The sequence below is a fragment of the Cavia porcellus genome, unplaced genomic scaffold (genome assembly GCF_034190915.1).
Source record: "Cavia porcellus strain 051 isolate PalLab524CR breed Dunkin Hartley unplaced genomic scaffold, mCavPor4.1 scaffold_6, whole genome shotgun sequence".
NCBI lineage: Eukaryota > Metazoa > Chordata > Mammalia > Rodentia > Caviidae > Cavia > Cavia porcellus.
In genome coordinates, this window is record NW_026947489.1 from 77,730,701 (window position 1) to 77,747,310 (window position 16,610).

At 40.5% G+C, this 16,610-nt stretch overlaps 1 protein-coding gene across 2 annotated transcripts in view; it reads right to left on the reverse strand.

Moving 5' to 3' along the window:
* Positions 1-16,610, reverse strand: part of Vps53 (VPS53 subunit of GARP complex) — a 152,829-nt gene that overhangs the window by 55,936 nt on the left and 80,283 nt on the right. For both annotated transcript variants that reach the window (XR_010048209.1, XM_003469686.5), the window contains exons 13-15: positions 14,534-14,628; positions 2,077-2,319; positions 232-379 (exon numbers count right to left, since the gene is read on the reverse strand). Coding sequence is in view for 1 of the 2 variants with exons in the window: in XM_003469686.5 (XP_003469734.1) it covers positions 232-379; positions 2,077-2,319; positions 14,534-14,628 (486 nt within the window). In the remaining variant the exon portion in view is untranslated. The remainder of the gene's footprint in view (positions 1-231; positions 380-2,076; positions 2,320-14,533; positions 14,629-16,610) is intronic.

The window sequence follows — 16,610 nt, forward strand, 5'->3', positions numbered from 1 at the left end:
CATGCCGGCTGACTGGCTTTCACACTCAGGAGGAAACCAGTCAGTCTCCTTTTAACAAAGCTGTTCTGTAAGATGGCTGCCTGGGCAATGTTCTAGCTGGACAGTGAGTTTTCCTCTGCGGGAGGTCTACTAGTCTGGCTAAAGCTGCGTATGGCTCTGCTAGGGCTCATACCCTTCCTTGTCCAGTGAGCTCAAGGAAAGGAGACGATGCATGTATCCAGGATGGCTCACCTGCTGGGTGGTGGCCAGACAGTACTCTGCTGTGCTAAGGATGCTGCAGATGAGGCAGAGCTCCTCAAGAGTGAACTTGGCCACTTCGGAGCCCTCCTTTTCCTTGAGGAGGCTGCTGATGGTTAATCCTCCACTGCTGGTGGTGGTTCTGAAGAAAAGGAACAGGAATTACTAGAGCAGAACTTTTAATTTGCTTCCTCAGCCAGAAACTACATTTTGTAAGACAAAGAAAAAAGGAAAGAAAGGCTGGCCAAGGCCCAAAGAAATCCACATACAATGAGTCCTCTTCCTCCTGACCTCACCTTGACTGTCATCTGTTTAGACTCTTTCCTCAACAGGAGCAGGAAGGGGCAACTCCAAGAGTAATCAAGCCTAACAACTACAATGATCAGAGACAGAGGAGACTGCTGAGCTGCCTCTTGCCTTGGCTTGGAATTCCTTGCTAGGCACAACTCATTTAGATTGTCAGTAGAACAAAACTTGATTACCCAACTGCTTCTCTCAGGTAAGAAAACCCTGTACCGGCATTTATTCACATTTGTGTTTGCAGAGGAGAAGGTACTATAACACACAATTTTTCCCTAAGGTCCTAATTGCCTCAAGTTACTCAGAAGCAGCCAGCTCGAATTCTTGACAAATACCATTTCTGTGGGGCAGTCTTCACCTACCGCTGAGCTTCCAAGCAGGCTCTAAGGCAGCGGCAACTACCCACTGATGTGTGGATGCTTCAGAATTTTCTTCTGGCTCTTTTCACCTTGTCCCTATTTCTGGGAACAGTGTCTCTACTAACAAAATCCCAGTATATCATTTGTTTTGTGCTGGGATACTGACTAATTTGGAACATGCTCACATGATAATAGTACACTTACTTTCACTAAAGCTGCAGTGTATAAAACTATCAGCAGTACATGCCTAGTTCTGTTCAATAAACAAAGCATACACACCACATATATTATAAATAATAATACCTAAATAATTAAATCAGGAAAAAATTTAAAATTTTAAGACAATTTCCATTATTATCAAAGTTCTCATTACTAAACCATATGTGACACTTAAAATCTTCCAAGGAGCATGGGCTGTATTCTCTCTCTTCTGAACAATGTAAAATTCCCGTATATGACACGTTTAATGACAATACAAAAACTAATTCTAAAATTGTTAATTTAGCCATTGGGATGATGTGTAAATAATAAATTCAAAAGTGTTACATTAGGTCATATTTTATTACAGTTGAAACTGCTATATAACCAAAACTCTTTAAAATGACTCAAAGGTCTACTTATTTTAAGTAATAAATAATGTAATAATCTACTTTGTCTCAGAATACAATGTAATTGTGGGCTTTGCAATGCAACCTCCTCTCTGCATATCCTACCATATCTCTAAAAATCAAACTCTGTCCAGTAAGTAAGGTATAGTAAGATACAGACACCACAAAAGAGACATTGGAATCCAAGACAGAGGGAAAATCACTCCAGATTATAATCACACTGAATGAAGCCTGAGTGAAACGACCTATACTACCTATAAACAGTTATTCCCATCATCTCACATTTTGCCAATTAGCTATTATTGAATCCATGTAAGTCACATACACACATTTACTGTATAATAGGACTGGCTCTCCAGAGTCTACTGTGGCAGCCAGGATGGGATTCTCTGCTAATGGTGTTGATCAGCTGTGCAATATCATTAGAGAGGAAACAGTGTCAGACTCAAAAAGAATGTTTTCCTCCTTGATATTCTTGGCAGTTCAGTAAACAACTTCAGAGTTGATTTCCTTAAAGATTCCCATATTTAGACTCTCACTGGACCATTCAAACAGTGAAGGATGGGACTTACTTGGGTAGGTTGCCAGAGAGGATTTTCCAGGCGTATTCTCGGAGGTACTTTTGGAAAATGGTGGTCAGCGCTATCATTGGCTCCCCAGTGCTGAGCTGTGAGCACTGCACCATGCACTTCTTGTAATAGACAAAGAGGTCGGCACAGCTCGGGAGCACAGCGCCCCCTTCATCCATGTTGGGCTTAGGTGGCCCCTGGGCTTTGAAATCAGCCACAAACCGATCTATCAGCTCTCCAAGGTTTCTAGGAGAAAGAAAACCTAAAGTGTTATTTCACTTCAAGAATTATAAAGCAAAATTTCCTATCTGCAATACACATAAGCTGCTGCCATAATGAATCATTCCCGATGCTGTTTAAACTTGAGTTGTTTTTATCAATATCATCATTTACCACCACCACCACCCCTGCACTAACAGCAGCAATGAAGTTTAGCATTTGTTTGCTGCTTCATATTTTCAGGGCCCTCCATGATCACATTTGACCCTAAGACCTTGTAAGGAATATGAGGCATTGTTAGCCTCTCTGGAAGACAAGAAAACTGAGACCTAGAAAGTTTGTCACAAAAGTTTGTGGCACAGCTGGGTTTGGGTCTACCATTCAGTTTAAGCATACTGTCCGATTACTATGCAGTACCGTTTCCTACATCTGAAACCCTAAACAATGCTGGCAGGGACTGTTTTCCAGGCATGTACGAGGTACTAGGTGTCATGGCAGTGCTCTTATAAGTGCTATCTCATTACTCCTCATAGTAACCTTATGAAGCAGGCATGGTTACTATTCTCTTCAGGAAGTTAAGTAAGCATCTTACCCAAAGTCATATTGTAAGAAAGGGGGAAGCCAGGACCTAGAGTAAGTAGCTTGGCTCCAACTATGGTGCTTTTAACCATTTTACTTCATAACAGCGTTTATAATGTCAGCAAAGATTTTAACATCAAGAACCTAAATATATCCAATGGACAGAGAAATTGCTTTTATAAAAAGCAAACAAATACCTCCTAAAACCTAATACTTTTCTTCCCTTCAATGCAGTTTACGTTTTTTCTCACAACTTCCAGCACTGAAGATATAACTAAGCTTTGGGAGAAGAGCAGGTAGGAGCAGTTGTGAGTCTGCCTCCCATTATGGAGGTGACGGTGTTATGATCTGTCTCCCACTTCCCACTCAAACATCCTTGAATTTGGCCTCATCATTCGAAGTCCTCACAAGACAGAGTCAAGCAAGGTTATAATTCATTTTCTCTGCATAGTCATGAAATGAAAAGACACCTCTCTCGACAGGTAGCACCTCTTTAAGGTACTGTCAAAGGCTACAGGAACCCAGCTGTGCTTTTAAAATATATTTATATAACATAACAGGAACAAAAAGACAAGAACCACACATAACATCAATTAGCAGGAATAGGAAAAAACTGACATTTTACTCAAGTGCTTTTGTTATTCAGAGTTATCCAAATGTGACCACTGTATCCTCAAAAGGCTGCAGAGGTCTTTGTGGTGATAGAGTGCAGGAAAAGACCTCGTTAGTTGGTCTTGGAAAGCCCTGTGGTCACCACCCCCAATCCTCACAATCTCTTTTGCCCCACTCTTCTCTGCCTTCCCGCTTCTCCTGCAGAGGTGCCCTCCCTCTAGCTGGGAAGCTCTTTGTGGGCCTCCTGCTCTGCCTGCTTCCCTGTCACTGGGCCTCTGACTAATACCTGTCTAGCCAGAGCTCTCACTCTACCTCTGCTCAGCTCAGGCCTTACTCACAGCTCCAAACATACCAGTCCTCTCTCAAATGGAATTTCTATTATCTGCCAACTACTCAACAAATGTGCTAATCTTCCTCCAGCCTGGGCCCCCGGTAGGTAATGTTAATCAACACTGGCCCTCTTCTTCCCTGTTGAAGGGTGTAATTTCAGAGTCCTTCTTGGGTTACCATCTTGGCCAGTCTCCTAGGCTAAAGCTGGTACAAAAAAATGAAAGCTGCCTGCTTTACATTGGTAGAATCATTTGCTTCATGTCTGCTACCACAAGCCCCTTAGCAGCAAGGAGAATGTTCATGCTTTCCTAGCCCGCAGCTCTCAGCCATACATGTCATGTTAATCTTCAAGTCGGGACTCAATGCATACTTTGCTTGTCAAACTTCACTTTTTGTTCCTAGGGGTTGGGAACGAAGCAATGGACAAATGGAGATGGAACAGAGCTGGCGCAGTGGGGTGATACGAAACAGATTTCACTTGAGTCTGATCAGAAGAGACTCTAATTTCCAAATCAACAGTGCCAACCAAAACAGGGGCCAGAGGTCTGAGTGATTCCTACTTTAATCATTCATCTATTCTGAATAGAAGCTGGATACTCATCTACTTCCTATTTTAGACCCACTCTGATAAGTAAGATTATTAATTATGATCACACAGTATCAAAAAATTCATCTTAAAAGATGCCAAAGATTTTCTACATTTTGAAGAATGTTCACCAGGTTACTGCTGACATTGTTCTCAAGTGTGGCTAAGAAGCCTGTCAAGGAAACATTCCCCAACCTGCTCTCTCCTGCTCTTCATATCAGTGTGCTTCGATGTCACATAAGATGTTAAAAAATAAGCGGTCTAAGTTTCACAAAATAGAGAATAAAAGTTCCCCCAGTGGATATGGGAGTTATTTTCTGAACAGATGATTCTATCCCACCAAATACTGATTGAGCACTTAATATGTGAAGTTGGAATGCTCTATGAGTTCAATTTAATGAGTTCAGTTTAAATAAAGAAAAAGGTTATCATTTATTTCAGCATCAAATACTGCCATGGATTTTGGCAAGACTTTCACAAAGGATTCCTAGAGAAAGTGATGTGTGCCATCATGACCTTCTGCATAGAGTAACAGCAGGTCTTTATATCCCAAAGCAAGTGTAATCAAGTAAGAGTTTAAAAAAGGACAAGTCCAGATCTAGGTGCTATAGGGTCGACAGCCTCTGCCATTAGGAACTTTCAGCTTATTTGAGAAGACAGGACCTATATGCTTACAACATTTAGATTTCAAGACAGCAACAAAGTGCTAATTTGGAAGCACAATTGTAGAAAGCAGCTGAAGCTGGAGACTGATCACACCAGTGGAGCAAGGCCAGCCCTGAGAACACGGAGAGCCCAAGTGAACCCAAAGCTGTTCCAGCTCTGAGAACAGAAGGGACCCAGGCCAGCCAGGCAAACCAATTGCTAGGCAGAGAGGCTGAAACTGACATCATCCTTCTGAGTATACAAATTTCCTTTCCTCCCATCAGGAGAGAGGGCTTCCCCTGATCCCAGCTTTGTGTTTATTTCTTCACCTTCTCACTGCCCTTCATGGTCCTCACCCCAGAAAGTTCGAGAGCCATGCAGGTTGCAGCACACAGTAATTGCAGGCAGTATTTTAGACAAAGAAAGTAACAGAGGAGGCTATAAAGAAACTTTTACAGAAGATTCTGATAAAGAAGACGTGTAGACTTCCGGAAGAACATGGTGGATAAACAGCAGCAGCTACGGAGGCTCTCTGAGATACCTCACTTAAAATCCAGGAATGGTGCAGTACGAGGAGTCCTAAGTAAGGGGAGATACATCCTGACGACCCACGAATGAACTAAGCTAAGAGAAACCAACTGGAAATCCAATCCTGGGGCTATAACAGGAACAGATAAAATCTCAGTGTGGAAGCTAGAACCCGAGCCACTGGAAGCCGCGGTTAGAATTTCCTGCTGCTGCTGCTGCGTCCAAATCTACAGGGCAGGGAGAGAGACGTGCGAAAGCTCTGAGAGCGGGAATCTGCAAACGGAGTTGAGAGCGGGACTAGCGGGGAGCCGTACATCGACTTGCAGTGAGTGAGTGGACGGAGACCCTTTCATAGAGTAGGAGGCTCCAGAAAAGGACATACCGGGACTGGGCAGACTTGCCAGAACAGGATGCTGCAGTGACATTAGTCGCATATTCCTCTCTCAAGTGGGATTGGTGGGGAGTGCCTGGCTTGGGTGTCACTGCTGACTAAGACCCAGTAGGCTAGTCCAAACCAGGTCCCAGCGCCTGGAGATGCACCCTAGCAGTGAAGCTTTTGGTAGGTTGACCTGGAGGGGTGGGCCCAGCAGAGGCTGCCCAGGTCTGTGTCTCCCTAGTACACTGCAGTGGGCGGGAACAGCTAGCCGGCGCAATTCAAACAAACCGTAACCGAAAAAGAGAAAAAAATTGGGCCTCCTACATTCGACTGTATGGAAGGAACAAAAAGTATGGGAAGAGGAAGCAACAAGAAAGGGTCCTCAGTCCCCAATCCTGAGAACACTGATCCAGGAAAGGAAAACACAAAGGAAGACATAAAACATGCAATATCAGACACAGCACCAATATACATAAAGCAGTATCTCCAGAGCCTCATAGATGGGTTTAAAAATGAAGTATTTAATGAAATAAAGCAAGATATAAGTAGAATAGTTAGAGAAATGCTAAGTACTGCCCAAGGGGGGGGGGAACAGATGGTGGAATGGAAGAACAGGAAAAAAAAAAAAGGGAGAAGTGTTTCATGGAGAAAATAGAGAAAACAGAATACGTGAAGCAGGTTCAAAGAGATTACCAGGAAACTAAAAACTCTATTGAAAGCTGGCATAACAGCTTGAAAGAAACTAAGGATAGATTTTCTGAATTGGAGGGCATATTTGTAATTTGAGAGTATGAAATGAAAACTTCTTAAAAATAACAAGAAAACAAACAGCAATAATACAAAGGCTAGAAGACAATAAGAGGATCTATAACTTAAGAATTAAGAACATAAAAAGAAGAAGTAGGGACACAAACAAATGGACTACAAAAGCTATTCACAGAAATAATCCAAGAGAATTTCCCTAATTTAGCAAAAGGTAAAGACACTCAGATGTATGAGGCATACAGGACCCCGGCCACCTACAACCCAAATAGAGCTACACCCATGCGTATAATAATCAAAATTCCAGAAGTCCAATATAAGAACAGAATACTAAAAGCTGTCAGAGACAAGAAACAGATCACTTACAAGGGAACACCCATCAGAATTACAGCAGACTTCTCGGCACAAACCATCAAATCACGAAGAGCATGGGGGGAAATAATTCAAGCTTTGAAAGATAACAACCTCCAACCAAGATTGATATATCCTGCACAACTGTCCCTAGAAATTGATGGAAAAACAAGGTGCTTCCAGGATAAAGAGGAACTAGGGGAATTTGCAACCACCAATTCAACTCTACAGAGAATAGTACAGGATATTCTAAAAAAAGGAAAATACCAAGACTTCAGAAACAGTGGCAGACAGGACACAATGAATGGAGCAGAAAGTGAAATGAAAAAGACAAACTGACAGGGCTGGAGATTTAGCTCAGTGGCATAAGCGCCTGCCTTGCAAACAGGCAGTCATGAGTTTGATCCCCGGTACCGATAAAAAGGAAAAAGACAAAAAAAAAAAAAAAAAAAAAAAAAAAAGACAAACTGACAACAAACGACAGAAAAAGATCTCAACAGAAATGAGGCAGAGAAGGTTGGAGGTAGGAACAGCTATTTTGGAGAAAACAAGACATCATAATAGCTAGTGCTGATTTAGTATCATCTTGCTTTGAAGTCCCATCAAGCTTTTATTCTTCTGTCTCCATCGGTCTTAACAGGTTGTATCTTATTGTATTTTATTATATGTGATAATATAAGCAAAAACTTTTATAGACAAGGAGATAATACAGAAACCATTGTTCATTTTCTGATAGTTGGTTCTAAATACCCTGTAATACTGTCATTCTCTTGAATGGTTTTACATTGTCTTGATATGTTTGGTGCTACAGTATACGAAGTTATACTCAAAGATTTCAAGGAAAGAGACACTATGGTAACTACTTTTATGTCAGGATATCTTGTGGTGAAACACTATTTTGCTTAAATGGTTATGCTTTGACCTGTGCTGTTTTGTTGTTATGTCCTCTTTTATCTAAATCTCCTTTTTTGTAATTATTTTTTTATTTTTATCTTTTTAATTAAGGTAAAAATAAAAAAAAGCAGGATACATTATAGTAACCTACTTTCATTTCCTATTAACTTGATTTAAAACCCTGTATAGCCCTCACCATCTTGCTTTGACTGATTTTCCTCTATTCAGCTTTGCTTGATAGTACCTAGTTCGAAAATATAGGCAAAACTGTGAAGACAATAAGATTCATTATGACGCCCATTCCGGTTGACTATTATCTTCTTTTAAAGTCCTGTAATGTCTCCAATGTTTTGGTTTTATTCTTTACTGTTTTGTTCAATTTTATTATAACTGATGATATACGCAATTTTTTTTAAGATAGCAAGAGGCAGTATGGTAACCACTGTTGATCACCTAGTATTTTGTTTTTACATTATCTATTAAGTCCATCCTTTTGATTTGACTGACTCTATTCTGTTATGTCACATTTGGTTTTACTCTCTTCAAAAAAAAGTAATAAGAACTGTGGGAGTAATAAAATCCAAAATGTGTAATTGTTATTGAACAAAAGAAAAGAAAGTGCTCTAAAGAATATAACTGCATATATATTTAAGTGTATGAGATAGATAACCATATTACTGAGTTTTGTTGGATCATTGAACAAAACTGTTTCCAGTCTCACTGTTTGAAAGTCCACTTTATGTGCTTTAATTTTGTAACTTGAACAACTATTTCTAAGATAACAATATGTACTCTATTAAAAAAAAAAAAAGAAGGCGTGTATGTGAAGAAGAGGATGAAAAGAGGGAGGGGGCTGGGCTAAGGTTAGAGACACCAATGAGAAACATGTTAGGTTAGAATTAGAGGTGTCAGCATAAGCCTGTGGGTTTGAATACACAAACATAAAACCAGGCATAGATGTATATATAGTTACATGTGTGTTCATTCATACATACGTCTTAGCTCTCTCAGCTGTGGGCTAAGAAGCAATGAAACCCAGGCAGCAGTGAGCATACTGAATACTCAGAACCTGGTTTCTAAGTAAAATTCTGCACCAGCAAACAAAGGATCCTTGGAAGTACAGATGACCCCAGGGCTGAGTAAGGAACTAAAGAGAAACCTACGAGTTATTTGGCCATGCAATGAGGGAAGGAAGACATACAACAAAGATGCATGTAAAATAGATACAGAATCAGACGAAGAGGCTCCCACTGGCCAAATCAGGGACAATCTGAGCACTGAAATAATGATACATTCTAGAGAAGAAATATGTTTTTTACATTGATGCAAAAACTGGTAAGATTCCAAAAAGATTTAGAAGATGAGTAAATAGTATTGTGCCAACTCTAACTTACTAGTTTTGATAACTGTAATTTTGGCCATGTAAGACATTAACAGGGATGGGGAGGGGAGTGAAGGGAATATGGGAAATCTGTATTTAAAAAAAAATTCTATAGGTACAAATTGATTCCAGTATAAAGTTGGGGAAGATAATAATGTCTATAATTCATTGAATAAAAAAGAAATCTATGAGTTTCGCTGATGGAGGGATGTAGGGGAGAAGTAGAAGTTACTTTGTTAAAGTAGGTGCCAGCTAATAAATGGAGAAGAGATGATGGAAGTGGAAAAACTGTCATTTGGCAGCCATCTGGGTTAATGCACATAAGACTTACCAGTGAGGGAGTAAACAAAGAAAAGATGGGAAAAGACTACTGATACAGTTTCTCTAAACACTTACTAATTACTTATGATAAATTGAGAAACCTGGCAGACAACATAAAAACAAAGTAATAAAATGAACATCTCAAGTTACGGGACAAACTGACACTATGTGCCTTCTGATATAAATTAACAAGAAAACAGTACCTCTTTTGTCATGTATAAATCATGACAGAACATCAGACAAACCCAAATGGAAGGAAATTCCAAAAGTTGCTTCAAAAATTTCAAAGTCATTAAAGACAAGAAAAGATTTGAGTTACTGCTCAGTACTGAAGGAGATGGAGACAAATAAATGCAACCTGTTTCCTAGAATGAATTCTAGATCTAGTAAAACAAATGAACAAACAAACAAACAAACAAACAAAAAACACATGATTAACTGGTAAAATGGGTAGGGTCTATGAATCAAATGGTAAAATCATATTGGTGTGAATTTCCTGATTTTTATAACTGTATTATAGTGATACAGATTGTGTCTGCTTTTAAGAAGGACATGTTGAAATATGAAGGAGTAATGGGACATCTTGTCTGCAACCTGAGAATTCAGATGATTCAGGAAGACACACACTCCTTTATATGTAAGTGTGTGTAACTGAAAGGAGGGAGAAAGAACTGTTAACCGGGGGTCCGGGCGAAAGACATATAGGAACACCACACACAATTTTTTTTAACTCTTCTGTAGGTTGGAATTAGATAATGAACAACAAACATAATGAGTTAAAGAGAGAATCTAGACTTAACAAAGCTGGGAAGTAGGCAGGGAGCTCTGTTTTAACAAAAGTATTACAGGGAGCTCAAGAATGGGAGAAATTTTGGAGTCACCAAAGTACCTGACTGAGAATACCACAGAATGGAGTAAATCTCTTCTTCTGAGTCACCTAAGGGAGATCACTATATATCCCTGGGTAGGAGATACATTATTTTCCTCCTTAAACATAAATAAAAATGGAGAAAGTTATGTAAAGCATGTAAGGACAGCTTAGCATGATCTGTTGAGGAGGTGGCTACAGGGATCCCACTTCTTGCTCCTGAGCACTGGCCCTGGAGGCTTCCTACTACTGCCTGGCCTTTGGCTAAGGAAGGTGCTGTCAGAATGTTCCCTGGACAAATGGGAGGCTGGGAGGTGAGAGGATGGACCCCATGCCAGCCACCACAGGAAGCTGGTAATGCTGGTATCACCCACAAAGCAGTCCTAAACAAGGTCACAAGGAGGACAGGACAGGCACAATTTCTGAGAACCATTCATTCTCACCCAGGGCCATTATGTCATCTGGTTTCATTCTTAGTACAAAGCCAGTGAGGAGGAATTACTAACTTCATTGTAATGATGACAAAACAAAGTAGAACAAGTTAAGTACCCTGCTTGGGATCCCAAGCTAGTAAGTGCTGAGCTTTGATTCAAATCTAGGTTGTTCTGGCACCTGGGTCCCTGCCCTTGCTGCTAGGCTGGGCTACTTCTCTGATATTTGAGAGCTTATAAGTAAGATCTTGCCCCTTGCAGATTTTTTAGTTAGTGCTACAGAGAGTAGTAACCACAAAAAAGTCAACCGCCACTTGAGTTCCTTCTCTAGCCTTAGGATTCTTTGACTAAAGGGAGGAAGGGCTTCCTAAAGACCCGTAAAATAATACTCAATCAGTAGGTGTTATACTTGGATTTTTTTTTTTTAAACAAGAGAGTCTATGGTTTTCAGTGGGTTCTTAGGATCTGTAACTCATAAAATGTTAATAGCTTCAGGCATCATTCTGTCTCTCTCCTCTGAACAAGAGGAAATGGAGTTATTTAACTCTGTCTTCTACTTCAAGCTTTAGCAGCTTTGTTTGGAGCCACAAAAGCACAACTTATAGAGTCCTCCTCCCTTGAAGAGCTTGCATTGCTTCCTATGGCCTGGAAATATCCTAGTGAGGCCACGTGTAGGACAAGTGGCCAGCACTGCATCTTCTGTAAAGGCAGTGCGAGGCCCGGAGGAAGGGAGGCTGGTTCTCTGCCCAAAATGTCATGAACAATCAGTAGACTTTATGTGAACTAAGAGCACATGAAGAGTAGATATCAGAACTACTATTACAATTCAGGAAAGTGACTCTTTAGACCAGGTTGGTTTTGGACAAGGATGTGGTTATCAGAAACAAGCACTTTATACCCAGGCCCAAAAGCTTTCAAGTTTTTTTGAAAAAAGAATTTTAATTTTTATTAATTATTAATAAAAGAATTTTTGTTAGAATTTGAGTTGATAAGGAAAGCTAGGGACTCTGGTGGGGCTGTTCGAAGATGTGCTAGTCTAACAGGTAAACAATCCTTTTTCCTCTGTTCTTCAGGGGTTGTCTTACAAACTTTTTATGGGAAAACTTTTTTTGGCATGTATCACTGCATCCTTCTTGGGAGGAAACTTAAGAGTACAGAAGATAGGGTGCTCCCAAAGGACAAAATTGCCCCTCTGTGTCCCTGCCGGACACATGCACAGAAGACAGAGAGCAGCAGGGAAACCTGGGCTCCAGAAGGCAAACAATGGCATGCCCAATGTTTTTGCCTTGAGGGAGGATGGTTGTTTTGGTTAAGATGGAAAGTCTTTTATAAAGTTTAGTTTCTGGGATTTTAATATAAAATATTTTGTAATCAAGGAGTAAGACAGTAGAAAGAAGTGGGGGCTATCATTTATAAAATCAAATAGGTGAAACCAATACTGTGGTATCTTGGTTCACAAATAGTTTTTGTTGCAAACAATTTGGTTTGCAAACATTAAGTGTCTGGCAAAATTTTGTTTTTGTTTGCAAACCACAGCCATCTTTTCCACACGAACACAAATGTGGTCATTGTTTCCAAAATCATGGTTGTGAACTGAGGTACCACTGTACCGACTCTCCTTGAAACATTTTCTTACTCTTATGGCTTCCCCTGAAACAACCGAAAACAAGAATTTGGTAACCCATAAAAGAAGCATAAAAAAGAGGGGTGGGAGGCTAGATAAAGAAAGTCCTAAATGTTTCTCCAGAGATTTCTCCTCAAGAGCTTTCTCAGAGCCACTGCTATTTTCTGTGTGAGCCATTCTTTGCCCTCCTAAGGCCCTTCTTTGAGCCTAGGAAGGTTGTCTCTGGGTAGCCTGTCCTACTCCAGAAACCCGACTTTCTAGCATAGTGAGGCTCTCAACAGTGCTTTGGTTGTGGTGACTGGTGATGAGGAGGGATCTTTCTCCTTTCTTAATATTCCCAACATGAATAATGGGCTGGACGTCAAATTCTCCTCTGGCTGAGAAGAAAGCAGGCTGTGGTTGGCTGATCTGTAAGCACTGGAGGCCTGATCCAGGCACAAGGAAAAAAAAAAAAGAAAGAAAGAAAAAATATCGAGGCCTGTGACTGCGTGAAAAATGCAGATTAAATTTTTGTGCAGGGGTCTAAACTAAAATAAGAATTCATGAGTCCATACTGATACAGATACGAATGGGAAGAAGAGAAAACTTCCATACAGCACAGCTCCAACACTCAATGCAGGAGAAATGACCATGCAAACAGACACTGACAACTGCTGTAGGCCGTTAGCAACCAAGGCTGTAAAGTGAGTGGGTAAACCTGTGCTGAGCAACAAGGTATTCAAAGGTCTCCAAGTATCTCCACAAGATACTTTAAAATTACGAAGAGAAAACACTGATTCCACAGCAGAGAAAGCAGGCAGGGATCACCTTACATAAGTGATCCAAGTTAATAAAATCATCATGATGTGCTGCCCAAGCTGCTGCACTGAGAAGGATGAAACGTTACTTCTGTGGTCCTCTTGCCAAAAACACGTAACTTAGATTTAGTCAAGAAGAAACGAGGCTACTCAGGAGGCTGAGGCAGGAGGTCAATGGGAGCCTAATAGTTCAAGACCAGCCTGGGGAACATAGTGAGACCCCATCTCAAGAAACCAAGAAGAAAGAAAACCAAAACAAGGCCTCAGGCAAACTGAAATTGATGGCACTGTATTTTTGAAAAGCTAGTCATATTCTTTTTTTTTTTTTTTTGGTCCTTTTCCTTTTTATCGGTACCAGGGACGAACTCACGACTGCCTGCTTACAAGGCAGGTGCTTATGCCGCTGAGCTAAATTCCCAGCAGTCACTAGTCATATTCTTCTCCCTTTATTTTTTGTTTTGTCTTTTTCGTTTTTATCGGTACCAGGGATAGAACTCAGGACTGCCTGCTTGCAAGGCAGGCGCTTATGCTGCTGAGCTAAATCTCCAGCCCTGCTAGTCATATTCTTAACAAGCATCGAAATCATAAAAGATTCCAAAATCATATGGAATTAATTCAAGATTAAAGAAGACTAAAGAGACCTGACGGATAAATGTAAGATTATTAGGTTCTGAACCAGAAAAAGGATATTAATAAGACAATGTTATCTTCCTTATGTTGATAACTGTGTTATATATTAACATTTTCTAGAAAGATTACATGAAAATTTTTTGTCCTTTTTTTGACAGTAAAATATTACTTCAAAATGAAGTAAAATTACATGTGAAAGCATGTACTTTTGTTTGTTTTTTGTTTTTTTGAGGCAGGGTCTTGCTATGTAGTTCAGGCTGACCTAGAATTCATTATGTAGCCCAGGCTGGTCTTGAATTCACAACAATCCTGCTTCAGCCTCCCAAGTGCTGGGATTACAGGTGTGTACCCCCATCCCCAGCTCAAACTTGGGTTTCTAAGATTGAGGTGAAATGATAATACATAAACTTCCAGGGAGGGTCACAGGTATGTTAAGTCCCTTCTTCAGTTTCTGGAAGGAGTGAGCCCTTAAAAAACCCAACCTGATGAGAGGAGCTAGTAACACAGGCAGGAAACAATCACTTACTTATCCTGGGACTCAATATACACATAGAGATGAGGCTCAAAACACTTGGAAACAATGCCATGAAATGGGTTGTCTGGCGCTTTAGGCTTCTTTGGCTGTAAAGAAAAAAGAAAAAGAGAAAGAAAACTCTGCATCTCAGCAATCTTTGCAAATTCTCCAACAATTTCAAAACATGTCACTTTACAGTTCACTCTTAGCTCTCAGATAAGTGAGCACTCAGTATAATGAAAGTGGGAACATGTCTTGCACTGTGATTGATCCCGTCTGTGAACAAGACGCCAGCTTTGTTCGCATCATTTACTTGCTTGTATGATGAAAGATTTACTGCCACTCTGATAACACATGCATTTTCAATTTGGAAGCTATCCCTCACCTGATTGATGTTTTAAAAGTTTAAATGAATGACCTTCTTAAGAAACACACACTGAAATGTTTAGGGTAAAAGGTATTATGTCTATAGCATTTCCAAACTGATATGTAAGTAAGGGGAGGGAGATAGTGGGGAGGAAATAATAAGTAAATATAGCAAAGTGTTAAAAATTACTGAGTCCAGGTGAAAGATATTCAGAAGTTCCTCAAAGATTGTCTTTGAACTTTTCTCTACAGGAAAGAAAAACAAAATGAAGCCAGTAGGGTGGCACACACCTGTAACTAGTACTTCAGAGGCTGAGGCAGGAGGATCATTGCCCAGCCTGGGCCACCTAGTGAGTTCAAAGCTAGCCTGAACTATATAGCGAGAACCCAGTCTCAAAAAAACCAAAAACCAAACCAAAAAAAAACTAAGGCGGAATGGTGCCCATGGCCTAGCAGAGAAAACAAAGCGGCAGCAGGGGCTTTCTTAAGAAATGCCTATCATTGACATTCTGCAGCATGGAAAATAACACCAAGGAAACAAATGCAGGCACCCAGTCTGGGAACTAGATTGATTCCTGGTTCTAACAATGCTGTCACCACTGGGGGAAGCTGGCAGATATGTATACAGCATCCCTCTGTGCTGTGTTGATCACTTACAAGTTTATAAGTATTGCAAAATATAAAGTTACCTTTTCAGTTTCTATTCTATTCCGTTCTGAGCAAGGTCTCACTCTGTTGCTCGGGCAGGCCTCAAAGTGTTGGGCTCAAGCAATCCTCCTGCCTCAGCCTCCCATAACACAGCTGAGGCTACAAGGTCCTCCACAGCACTCAGTAAAATACTGGGGTTTATTTGTTTGTTTGGTTTTCTGTGGGTACTGGAAACTGAACTCAGGACCTTGCCTTTGCCAGGTAGCACTGCACCACTGAGCTATATCCCTGAGCCTTAAAATAGCAGTTTTTATTTTTATTATTATTATTTTTTTTTTGTCTTTTTCCTTTTTATCGGTACCAGGGATCGAACTCATGACTGCCTGCTTGCAAGGCAGGCGCTTATGCCGCTGAGTTAAATCCCCAGCCCCCAAAATAGCAGTTTTTAAATAAGTGATTCTGAAGAATTGGACTCTGCATGTGAATAAATTTTAGCAGTTTCTTGATCTATTTATTTTGTTTACAGTTTCCTTTTTATGTATGCATAAAAATGATATATCATTTAAAAAACAAAACAAAACAAAACAAAACACCAAAACCGTGAGTCTGAAAAAGTTTGAAGGGCTCATTTGAAAAGCATAAAATACAGACCCGAAGCGATAAACAAAATGGCTTCATGATACTTCAACAAGCTTAGCCTGACCAGTCCACACAGCGCTTGACGCAGCCCCACAGAAAACTCAGAGAAAGCCTCACCAAGCAGGGCTGCTGTCCCCTCGCCACCCAGTGACTGCACTGTGCTGTCATTGTAGTGAGGAGGGGCTACTTGTTCCTGCAAGCAGCACACAGGTCTTCTTGTCGTATTTGCAGTGTGAACTGAAGCACGACAGGAATGCCTAAGTTTCATTTTCTTGTTTTTCTCCTGAGAGGGTTGCCTTCTGCCTATAGCTGGTTTGTGACTGTGAGTGTGTTCTGAGATAGCTGATGCTGGAATCTCTGCTCAAACTGGTGTCTCCCTTTGCACTCTGTAGCTCCCCAAAGGGTTGATCCTTAGCTTAAAGAACATACTAAGTCA